At 45.4% G+C, this 12,811-nt stretch overlaps 1 protein-coding gene across 1 annotated transcript in view; it reads left to right on the top strand.

The window, feature by feature from the left end:
* Positions 1 to 335: 335 nt before the first annotated feature.
* Positions 336 to 12,811, top strand: part of LOC122564150 (GAS2-like protein 2A) — an 82,190-nt gene continuing 69,714 nt past the window's right edge. The window contains exon 1 of the mRNA XM_043718783.1: positions 336 to 833. Coding sequence (XP_043574718.1) covers positions 467 to 833 — 367 coding nt within the window. The 5' untranslated portion in view covers positions 336 to 466. The remainder of the gene's footprint in view (positions 834 to 12,811) is intronic.

Raw genomic sequence — 12,811 nt, forward strand, 5'->3', positions numbered from 1 at the left:
TCCAGGGGTGGGGAAGGGAGAGAAACTGGAGGCAGGGAGGGGAAGAGCAGAGTGTGTGTGTGTGAGTGAGAGAGAGAGAGAATGAGAGCTGTGGAGGACGAGGTGCCCCGAGAGCAGGAACTGGGTTCTCAGGGAGATGCTGTGTGTGTGATTACACTCGGTCCCGGGCAGGCACGAGTTAACCCTGGAAGGGGGAGGGACGGCTTTCCCGTCGCTAGGGAGAGGGATCGGTTGGAAACACAAAGATGTGGCTGTAAACACCGAGCCCGGGACGCGGGGGGGCGGGAGGTGAGGCTGCCTTAGCAGACGTCTCTCCAGGAGCCCGGGCAGCGAGTTTGGGGGGAGAAGTTTGTGGATCGCAGGGAAGGGGCTCTGCTTTCAAGGTGGGGGGGCATCAGGAGTCCCTGCAACCCTCCTGAGGGGGTCTGGCTGTGAACTAAACTCAACCTCCTTCACCCCCGGGGGAATGGCCAACGCTCACAACATCCAGTCGGCCACCGCCAAGAGTATCCGGCCGTTCCGATCCAGTGGGGAGTACCTGCTAGCCATGAAGGAAGACCTGGCCGAGTGGCTGCATGAGCTGTATGGGCTGCAGCTGGATGCCCAGGGGCTGCTGGATGCACTGCAGACCGGCTGCCTCCTGTGCACTCACGCCAACAATGTGACCAGAGTGGCCATGGACTTCTCCCGGGAATACCCCCAGCTCCTGTCCAAGCTGAAGCTGCCCCAGGCCGGGGTCACCTACACCACCTCAGCCCAGCCCGGCACTTTCCAGGCCCGGGACAACATCTCCAACTTCATCAACTGGTGCCGCAAGGAACTAGAGATCCAAGGTGATTGTGTAACTTTCTCCAACAGCTCCTTCCTTCTCTCTGTCTCTGTCTCTGTCTCATCCTCCAAGTCAACCCTTGACTTTGTCAAGGTACAGCCCTCAACAATGGGGACAGCATGGTGTCCTAGTGGTTAGCACTGCAACCTCACAGCGCCTGGGTTCCATCCCAGCCTCAGGCGACTGTGTGGAGTTTGCACATTCTCCCCACGTCTGCGTGGGTTTCCTTACTAAATTGCCCTTAGTGTCACAGGAATGTGTAGGTTAGGTGCACTGGTCAGGGGTAATTGTAGGGTAATAGGGTAGGGGAATGGGTCTGGGTGGGATACTCGTTGGAGGGTCAGTGCGGACTTGTTGGGCCAAAGAGCCTGTATCCATACAGTAGGGATTCTCTTCTCTAATAAAGTACTAGCTACCAACTGTTTGCTCGACTGTGTGTTCTACTCTGATGCGGAGGTGACTGTGTTGGACAAAGTTAAAAATCACACAACTCCCGGTTATAGCCGAACTTGATCTTTAACCTTATTCCAAGCTGGTCTGTGGTTTTGCAGGAGCTTTAGATGTAGATCCAGTGAACATTTCTGCCTTTCATTGCTGTAAAAGATTTCCGTCCTGTCCCCTTCGAACCACTTCTTCAATCTGTGTCCCTCCCCGAGAAAGCTTTTCCTCAGTGATCTCATCGTGTTGTCGCTGGACTGTTATACCAGAGACCCGGCAATGCTCAGGGAGCCTGGGATCGAATCCCGCCACGGCAGATGGTGGAATTTGAATTCAATCAACATCTGGAATTCAGAGTCGAATAATGACACCATGAACCCATTGTCAGTAAAACCCATCTGGTTCACTAAAGCCCTTTGGGGAAGGAAACTGCCACCTTTATCTGGTCTGGCCTACATGTAATCCAGACCATAGCAACGTGATGGACTCTTAACTGCCCTCTGGTCAATTAGGGGTGAGCAATAAATGCTGGCCGAGCCAGCAATGTCCTCATCACACGAGCAAGTAAAAGAAGTTCTCTCTAATCATTCTATCAATTACATAAATCTGTGCCCCTCTCCGCGTAATTGATTTTCTTCATATCCCCACTAATTTGTCTAGCAATCGCCTTAAATCTGTGCCCCTCCCACCCCAGTGAATGCCCCCTTCCCCAGGGACAACAGGCCTTTCCTGTTGAGTCTACCCCGGCCCCTCATAACTTTGAACACCTCAATTGAGTTATCCCTCAACCTCCCCTGCTCAAAGGTGAAATGACCCGAGCCTGTCCAATCTTGCCTTGTCGCCGCAGGTTTCAGGCTCTGGTAACAAGCTTGTAAGTCTGCTCTGTACTCTCTCCAGAACGATTCTGTCCTCCTTGTGATAAAGTGATCAGAAGTGTACCCAAAACACCAGCTGCCTCCAAACCAGTGTTTTCTACAGTTCCACCATTACATCCTGCTTTTGTATTCTATACCTTGGCCAATAAAGGAAAGTGCTGTTAGGCTATTTGACTGTTGTAAGTATCACAATAGGTGTGATTGCTACCTCCACCTTTGTTTTCCTTCATTCATCTGAAACCTAAATCCTCCCACCTTGTCCCCACAGATATAGCCTGTCTTGCTTCTTATGTTGGCATTAAATTGACTTAATTTCAGCAAAATATGAGTAAAGAAACGAAAGGAAATTGCATTTATGTGGCAGTGTTCTTAGCTCAGACCACCCCAGTGTGTTCTTGGCCAGCTGGAGTATTGGCATTGTTGCAATGTAAGGAATATAGGTGTTGGGTTGTTCACAGCAAGGCCTTCCAAACAGAAACATGACAAATGATTGGATAAACTGTTTTTACCGTTATGTAGAGAGATCAACTTTAACAGGGGCAGCAGACACAATTGCCCCATTCAACTGTTGAAATAATCTCGTGAAGATTTCACAACAACAACTGTTTTACAAAGTGACCTTAATGTAATGAAACAGCGCTGAGGCTTCACAGCAGAAAAATGAAGCAAAACGTGACACCTGACAACTTGCGGTGGAATTAGTCAGCTTGATCAATGAGTTTGGGCTTTAAGGCTGATCTTGCATCCTCTTGAGGAGGCTGGCAGGACTTGGTTTGATGTCTCACGTGAAAAAAGTTGCTTCCAGCTGAGCAGCAGTCCCTCGTTGTCAGTCTGCTTGAAGCCAGTGAGAGAATGTGACGGAGTGTTGCAAAGGTGCATCATGGAAGGTTAAACCTGCTTCTTGGGTTCTGTCTGACCAGCAGCATACTGATCTCCACCTTAGGTAAGGAGGCTGATTTCGAAGGTTGGAATTCTATTGACACTGATCTGATCTGTACTGGCCGTCCAGAATCCCTAACGGGCTGTGATAATGTACACTTTTACACACATGTTGTGCGCTGCAGGTATAGATAGTGATGGTAAAGGTTCCAATTTTCTCTCCATCCCACGCTGATCAAGAATCTCTCGCACTCTTTCCACATTCCTTGGTGTGTGCTGGAATGATTTACAAGTTGCTTTGTTTGACAGTGTTATGAACCCCACCTCCTTGGTCATCAAGTCTTGAGCTGGGATTTGAATTGACACTTGACAATCTCCTGGGTGAGGGGGGTAGGGCTCAGTGATTAGGAACATTTAAGCAACTGCTGGACATACACATGGATAGCAGTGAGTTGAGGGGTGAGTAGGTTAAGTCATTATATTTTACATTAGGAATAAACCTCGGCACAACATTGTGGGCCAAAGGGCCTGTTCTGTGCTGTACTTTTCTAAGTTTAATGTTCTATTATTGAGTACAGATTTCCAAGGGGGCAGAAGAAAAGATTTCTTACTGCTATTTAATTGGAGGAAATTCTTATTCCCCAAAACTGGGTTTCAGTGTGTCTGACATCAAAAAACATCCCTAGCTACTTCACCAGAGTGTTATCAGATAAAAATCTCTGTCAAATTTGTGGGAGTGACTAAACATAAGTGGGAAAAACATTGGCACATCGAGGCTAATGTGGGAAATGTGAACTTAATCATTTTGGAATCATAGAATCCCTACAGTGTGGAAACTGGCCCTTTGGCTCAACAAGTCCACACCGACATTCCGAAGAGTAACCCACCCAGACCCATTCCCCCACCCTATCTTTACCCCTGACTAATGAACTTAACCCACACATCACTGAACACTATGGGCAATTCAGCATAGCCAATCCACCTTACCTGCACATCTTTGGATTGTGGGAGGAAATCCACGCAGACATGGGGAGAATGAGCAAACTCCACACAGACAGTCACTCGAGGCTGGAACTGAACCCGGGTCCCTGGCGCTGTGAAACAGCAGTGCTAACCACTGAGCCACCTTGAGTAGAGTCCCAATCTGTTTAACCTCTGCTCATAAGAGATGTGTATTAGTCAGGGGTAAGTGTAGGGTAAGAGGGGAATAAGTCTAGATGTGATACTCTTTGGAGGGTCGGTGTGGACTTGTTGAGCTGAAGGGTCTGTTCCCACACTGTAGGGATTCTATGATTCATTGGAATTTAGAACAATGAGATGTGATCTCATTGCAACATGTGAGTTTTAAGAAGTTTGACAGGGTAAGTGCTGAGGGGTGTTTCCTTTCACGGGAGAGTCTAGGACAAGATGAAGACTGAGATGAGGAGGAATTTCTTCTCTCAGAGAGTTGAGAGTCTTTGGAAGTACTTGCCAGAGAGAGCTGTGTGGGCAGTATATTTAAGGTTGAAGGAGATGGATCCTTGATCAGTCAGGGAGTCAGTTACAGGAAGAGGGCTGGAAAGGAGATGGGAGAAATGCCAAATCAGCCACAATCCTCTTGAATACAAGTGCAGACTCGAGGGACACAAACAGTCTCCTGCTGTTCCTATTTCATATGATGTTTGAAGCTTGGTCAAAGTGGTGGATTTTAAGAGCATTCTGAGTACAAAATTGCTGGATAGATACATTTTTTCCAAGCTTTTCTACTTGCACTCAAGAGGACTGTTTGCAAGAATACAAATCTATCGAATTACCATCGAGTCATTGAATCATACAGCATGGAAACATACCCTTCGGTCCAACTTGGACATGAATTGGCCTAATGCTGTGGTGAATAACTACAACTAATTCTGAACAACTTCTCCACTTACACAGTGAAGGATTCCTTCATATTGTGATGCCTACAGAGGTCTTGCATGTGGCTAGCAATGCAGTGTCCATGTGCCTGTTTGACATTGCTAGCCTGTTCACCAATAAACCACTCAAGGAACTCATACACATTTGCAATGCGTAACTATGTTGTGGTGATGTCAATCCACTTTCATTGTGTGAGTCAATGTTCATTGAACTTATGAATTTAGGTGGGTGGCACGGTGGCACAGCGCCAGAGACCTGGGTTCAATTCCCGCCTCAGGCAACTGGCTGTGTGGGGTTTGCACATTCTCCCCGTGTCTGCGTGGGTTTCCTCTGGGTGCTCTGGTTTCCTCCCACAGTCCAAAGATGTGCAGGTTAGGTGAATTGGCCATGCTAAATTGTCCGTAGTGTTAGGTAAAGGGGAAAATGTAGGGAAAATGGGTATGGGTGGGTTGCTCTTCGGAGGATCAGTGTGGACTTGTTGGGTCGAAGGGCCTGTTTCCACACTGTAAGTAATCTAATCTAGTTGTTGTGCAGTTGAGTTAAATTTTAACAACAGCATGTGTACCCAAATAAATGGTATTGCTCTGGGATCCCCATTCAGTCCAATTCTTGCAAGCATCTTCGTTGGGTTCCATGAGAAACATGTCTTTGATTAATACCTAACCTTCTATCCCTTGCGTATTTCTGATTTGTAAATGATATATTTGCTATTTTTTGAATCTGTAACTGCCTTTTAATATTTCCTTATAGATCCTAATGAGCTTCACCTTGCACTCAAATTCACCCTAGAAATGGATCAGTCAAATAGGCTCAGTGCCCTTGACATGCTGGTTGAGAAATCTGTCAGACGGTCCTTTATTAATGTCTATTGCAAGCCTGCCTTCACTGGTCAAATTCACCCTTCTCATCAACTACAAAATGTTGCTATCCTTTACTTTTTGATTCTTGTGAGTGTTCTCCTGAGTGCAAGACCAAAAACGTTCGTAAGTTTTTTATGTCATTCATTCTGAGGACGTGAGTGTCGCTGGCTGGGCCAGCATATGTTGTCCATTCCGAATTGTCATTGAGAAGGTGTTGAGAGCTAACTTCTTGACTTGAAGCGATCCCTTTCGTGCAGGTAAAACCACAGTGAAGAAATGGCATTATAGTTCCAAAGTGCTGAGGATAGATCCACATTGCCTTTAGAGAATTCCAGGATTTGATCCAGTGCCACTGAAGGAATAGAGATCTACCTTCAGATCGGGTGGTGTGTGATTTGGAAATGAAATTGTGATTGGTGGTGTTCCCATGTCCCTACTTCCCTTGGCCTTCTAATGGTTGCTGTCAAAGCTCAGCAGGTCTGGCAGCATCGGAGTTCTGAGGAAGGGTCACCGGACCTGAAACATTAGCTTCGATTTCTCTTCACAGATGCTGCCAGACCTGCTGAACGTTTCCAGTCACTTCTGTTTTTGTGTCTGATTTACAGCATCTGCAGTTCTTTCGGTCTTCAGATGGTTGAGGTTGTTGGTTTGGAAGGTGCTGTTTAAGGAACCTTAGTGAATGTCTGCCGGGCATCTTGTAGATGGTGGACATTGCTGCTACTGAGAGTGGAGTGGATGTTTATGGATGTGACGCCAGTCAAGCAGGTTGCTTTGTCCTGGATGGTGTCAAGCTTCATGAATGTTGCTGGGGCTGCATCCATCCAGGCAAGTGGGGAGTATTCTATCACACTCCTGACTTGTGCCTTGTAGACAGTGGATAGACTTTCGGGAGTCAGATGGTGAGTTAGCTGTTGCAGGATTGCTAACCCCTTACCTGCTTTGGGATTTTTCAAGCATCCTGTTCAATTCATTTTCTGGTCAATGGAAGCCCCTAGGACACTGAGAATGGTGGTTTGGCCTTGGAGACAGTGAGGACTGCAGATGCTGAAGATCAGAGTTGCGAGTGTGTTGCTGGAAAAGCACAGCAGGTCAGGCAGCATCCGAGGAGCAGGAAAATCGACGTTTTGGGTCTAATGAAGGGCTTCAGGAAGCGTCGATTTTCCTGCTCCTTGGATGTCGCCTGACCTGCTGTGCTTTTCCAGCAATACACTCTCAACATTGAAGTATTGCCATTGAATGCCAAGAGGCAATGGTTAGATTCTTTCTTGTTACCAATGGCCATATCCTGGCACACCTGTGGTGAGAATATTACTTGTAATTTTGAGACCAAGGCTGGAGATTGTTTAGATCTTGTTGCATTTGAACGTGGACTGCTTCAATATCTGAGGAGTTCCAAATACTGCTGAACATTGTGTAATCACAGTGAACATCCCTACTTCTGACTTTATGATGGAGGGAAAGTCATTGATGAAGCAGCTCAAGATGGTTGGCTCAATGACATTACCCCAAGGAACTCCAACAGAGATGTCCTGGAGCTGAGATGACTGAGCTGCAACAAACACAACCAACTTCCTGTGTACCAAGCGTGAGTCCAGTGGAAAAGTTGCCCCCGATTCCCATCGATTCCAGTTTTGCTAGGTTCCACATGGTAGACTGGTCAGTAAAGTCAGATCACATGGGATCCAGGGAGAGGGAGACAAATTGGATATAAAATTGGCTTGAAGGTAGGTGACAGAGGGCGGTGGTAGAGAGTTGCTTTTTGGACTGGAGGCCTGTGTTCCACAAGGATCGGAGCTAGGTCCACTGCGTTTCATCATTTATACAAACGATGTGGATGTTAATATAGGAGGCATGGTTAGTATGTTCATGGATGACATCAAAATAAGTGATGTAGTGGACAGTGAAGGAGGTTATCTTAGAATAAAATAAGACCTTGATCAGATGGGCCAATGGGTCGAGGTGTGGCAGCTGGAGTTTAATTTAAATAAATGTGAGGTGCTGCATTTTGGTAAGGCAAATCAGAGCAGGGCTTATACAGATAATATTAGGGCCCTGGAGTGTATTGCCAAACAAAGAGACCTGGGGCGCAGGTGCATAGTTCCTTGAAAGTGGAGTCACAGGTGAACAGGGTGGTGAAGAATGCATTTAGCACTCTTGCCTTCATTGTTCAGTGCATTGAGTCTAGAAGATGGGATGTCATGTTGCAGATGTACAGGACATTGGTGAGGCCGCTCTGAGAATACTGCATACAATTCTGGTCTCCCTTCTATAGGAACCATATTGTTAAGTTCGAAAAGGTGCAAAAAAGATTTATAAGGATGTTGCTGGGACTGGAGGGTTTGAGCTGTAGGGAGAGGCTGAATAGGCTGGGGCTGTTTTCCCTGGAGCTTTGGAGGCTGAGGGTGATCTAATAGAGGATTATAAAATCATGAGGGGCATGGACAGGGTAAATAGCCAAGGTCTTTTCCCTGGGGTGGGGGAGTCCAGAACTAGAGGGCATAGGTTCAGGGTGTGAGGGAAAAGATTTAAAAAGGACCTGAGGAGTAGCTTTTTAACACAGAGGGTGGTGCGTGTATGGAACAAGCTGCCAGAGGAAGTGGTGGAGGCAGGTACAATTACAACATTTAAAAGGCGTCTGGATGGATGTATGAATACGAAGAATTTAGAGGGAAATGGGCTAAATGCTGGCAAATGGGACGAGGTCAGATTGTCTGACTGGCTGGCATGGACGAGTTGGATCATCTGTATGACTCTCTAACTCTATGAGGACAAATCTCAATATCCTGCAACCTCTCAAGTAATTTGGATTCCTCAAGATTCCTTTAATTTGGATAGAATGGCCCTGTATAGGAATTTATGTTCTAACAAGTGTTAGCGAGCTAACTTATGAGCTTGAGTGATTATCATTTACTGGTTGTTGGTGTAGCTATTAACACACTCAAGATTGTTCAGCCAGTGCTGCCCAATCGTGGAATCAAATTGAAAACAGTTGGTTTATTGACTTCTGCAAGCACAGGCCAATTGAATAATGTCTGTACAGTATACACTGTGAACAATGGAAAGTATGTGTGTTTGATTTGATTGGTTAATCACTGTGACATATGACCTGTGTACCCGGTATCACATGGGCTCTGAAACACATACCTCATTTTGCTTTGATGTGGAGGGGCCTGGGGTGGACAGTCTTAATCAGGCTGCTCCTTCATCAGGTAGTTGTGAAGCAGGACCATAAGACACAGAATTTATAGCAAAAGATTACAGTGTCATACAAGTAAAATGATATATTTAATAAGCTTAGATTGTTATAAAGTCTTTAATCTTTTACAATGGGTTACAGGTTTCAGTTCATTAATATGTAAACCCCTGTAACCCATTCTAAAAGATGAAAGACCTAACAACAATCTAGGTTTGTTCAATACGTCATCTTACTTGCACAACACTGTAATCTTTTGCTATAAATTCTGTGTCTTATGAGCCTGCTTTACAACCACCTGATGAAGGAGCTGCGCTTTGAAAGCTTCCAGAAACCTGTTGGACTATAACCTGGTGTTGTGTGATTTTTAACTGATTTTGCTCAATTGTGTGGCCGGCGGAGTGTCATTTTCACCCTTTTCTCTCTTAATATAAACTGTTGTGATCATTTGAAATTTGACATTCTTGGGTTAGTCCTGACAAGTGTGAAATGAAAAGCTGTAGTTCCTGTCTCTCTTTATCACATCAAGACACAAATTAAAATTTTATCTTAAAATTCAATTTAAAATTTGAATGCGGCTTTTGACATTAAAACTTCTGCACTCAGCAGAAGTTGCCGCTAATTTACTCTTTATTGGTCGACTTTGGAAAATCTCCAGTTCTTTCCACATTTAAATTTTCCAGTGGGGTTTCTATTTCTGTCAGGGTCCTTGATCAAAGTGGATCCTTCTCCACTGGGACTACAGTGCATTATCTCTCCTTGTCCTTCTTGAGCTGTGTAAAGTCTTCATCATCGTCATTGGCAGTCCCTCGTGGATGAGGATGACTCTTGTCCGCTCTCAGGGTGAGTCTGTAGGTGGCTGAGCAGCCCGATGGGGCTACCACAGGCTGTGTTACACTAGGTGGGGGGGGTGGGGGGGGTGCAGGTGGTGGTCGCAGGGAGGGGGTAAGGGGGGCATTGACGTGGCCGTGTGCTCCTTTCGCTATTTTCACTTGGCTTCCATTTTCTGACGACGGGTTGAGTCGAGCTGCTGGACGCCTTCCCGGATGCTCCTCCTCCCCCTCCCCCCTTGGACGCTCTTGGACTAGTGATTCCCGGGTGTCTGCGGGAAAGCTGCACATTGCTAGTTGAGGCCTTGAGGGTGCCCTTGAATTGCTTCCTCTGTCCATCTGGGGCTCGCCTGCCGTCCCGAAATAGAACACCTATTTCTCTCAAAGTCTTTAATACAGTTGGTCATCGTGTTGTCTTCCAATCTTCTTTTTAACTCTTTATCCCTGAAATTTCCTCCAGGCCTATAACACCTCAAGCTGTCAGCCCTCCTCTAATTCTGACCTCTTGAGCAGTCCTAGTTTTAATGAGTGCACTGTTGATGTCCATGCCTTCAAATCCTCAACACAGGCATTCCCTTCCTAACGCTCTCTGCTCTTTTACATTTCCTACTTTAAGACCCTCTGTAAAATATTTTTTCATCTCTGCCTTCATGTGGCTCAGTGTCAAATGTTTCTCGACATTTCTACAAAGCATTGTGGGATATCTTACCATATTAATGGTGTTTTATAAATACAAGTTTTGAGGGTGATTGCCTTATTGTTTTATTCTCTAATGTCGAGGCTGGGCCAGTAAAGAGCACTCAGTTGGCGCTGCATACTAGGGTAATGGTCCCTCCCTTCCTGTAATTCAGTGAAGAAATCGCAAGGACAGAGGTCTTTGTTATTCTTTTAAAAATAATAATTCTGTCTCCTATTTCTAAAGTGGCACTGCCGCTGTGCAAGGCGATTTTTCTAAACTGTCCTTCAGTTTATAATTACAAATGCAGTAGTGGGCCACATATTGTAGGAACAATGAAATTATGCGGAATCGGTGCAGACAAGTCATTTAAAGCTTGTGGGTAGATTCAAAACTAATCTAAAAAAGTCTTAGTTTGCTTTTATCTATCGGGCTGCAACACAACAGGAAGGAATTTTGATTTCAGTGCACCAGTCAGATCCCATGTACTGCTTTCGGTTTTGGGCTCCACATCCCAAAAGCTAGTACTGGAAGTAACCTCAATCGACATACTCAAAGAAGAACTGGATAGTTTATCTGAGAAGCAAGAATGTGCAGGGTTGTGGGAAGAAGGTTGGAGTAGATGTCGGAGAGCTGGTGCAGTCACAAATGGGCCAAATGGCCACCTTCGATGTTGTTACAATCCTGTGATTCTGTAGGAGGTTACAGCTGCTTGGCAGAGGGTACATCCCAGATTCACTGGATTAAGGAGGTCTCAATATTCTGAGGACAATGAGCACAAAAATGGCTCGTAGTTCCTTCAGTGGTGATCTGACTGAGATGTTTAAAAATGTTGAGCTTTAATCGGGTAGATGTGGAGAAACAATTTATTTTGTTCATCAAGAATAAGGGAACAGAATCTTGAAATGAGAGGAATGTCAGTCAGGAGAGAAATGAAGAATATTTTTTCATAAACAGTCCGTTCACACCCACAAGAAACGAGAGTTTTGAGAAAGTTGGCATATTCAGGATTGAGATTGTCAGGACTTTGTTGTCTAAGAGTGTTTTAATGTAGCGTAGAGTCCAGACCAGAGAGATTTATATATTTATGACAGTCTAATAACATTGTGGCATCTGAAGTTCTGTATGAAGATACCCGTCTCACCTTCTGGAGTTTAATTTGGATAAATGTGAGGTATTGCATTTTTGGTAAAACAAACATGGGCATGGCTTATACAGTTAAAAGTAAGGCTTTGGGTAGTGTTGTAGAACAGAGACCTAGGGGCTCAGGTACATAATTCTTTTGAGGTTTGTGTCACATGTAGACAGGATGGATAAGGAGGTGTTTAACACACTTGCCTTCATTGCTGAGACCTTTGAGTGTAGGAATTGGGTTGTCATAATGAGGTTGTACAAAACATTGGTGAAGCCTCTTAGAGTCAAAGAGATGTACAGCGTTATAATAGACCCTTCGGTTCAAGTGGTCCATGCCGAATGGATATCCTATATTAACTTCTTCGCTCTCCACTACACCTCCAATTTTGGTGTCATCCCCAAGCCTACTAACCATAGTCACCCAGTCACCCAAGGCTGGAATTGAACCTGGGACCCTGGTGTTGTGAGGCAGCAGTGCTAACCACTGAGCCAGTGTGCCACCCCTATCTACATGACTATCTCTCCCTGTATTCCATTTGATCTAAACTTGCTAACCAGTCTACCACGCAGAACTTTGTCAAAGGCCTTATTGAAGTCCACATACATCATGTCTACTGCTCTGCCCTCATCAATCCTCTTCATTACTTCTTCAAAAAACTCAATTAAGTTAGTGAGACACTATTTCCCATGCACAAAGCCATGTTGCCTATTCTTAAGCAGTCCTTGCCTTTCCAAAAACATGTAAATCCTGTCCCTCACTTCCCTCCCACTGATGTCAGGCTGACCTGTCTATAGTTCCCTGGCTTGTCCTTACCACCTTTCTTAAATAGTGGCACCACATTTGACAACCTTCAGTCTTCCGGAATCTCACCTGTGGCTATTGATAGACAAGCAATCACTTCCCTAGCTTCCCACGGAGTTCTAGGGTATACCTCTCTGGAGTACTGTGTCCGGTTCTGGTCACCCTGTTATAGGAAGGATATTATTAAGCTGGAGAGAGTTCAGAAAAGATTTACCAGGAGGGAATGGAGGGTTTGAGTTATAAGGAGAGGCTGGATAGGCCGGGGCTTCTTTCCCTGGAGCGTAGGAGATTGAGGGGGTGACCTTATAGAGTTTTATTAAATCCTGAGGGGTATAGACAAAGTGATTGGCAGGTGCCTTCTTCGAGGGTGGGGGATTTCAAAACCAGGGGCATATTTTT

This window comes from Chiloscyllium plagiosum, chromosome 28 (assembly GCF_004010195.1).
Source record: "Chiloscyllium plagiosum isolate BGI_BamShark_2017 chromosome 28, ASM401019v2, whole genome shotgun sequence".
NCBI lineage: Eukaryota > Metazoa > Chordata > Chondrichthyes > Orectolobiformes > Hemiscylliidae > Chiloscyllium > Chiloscyllium plagiosum.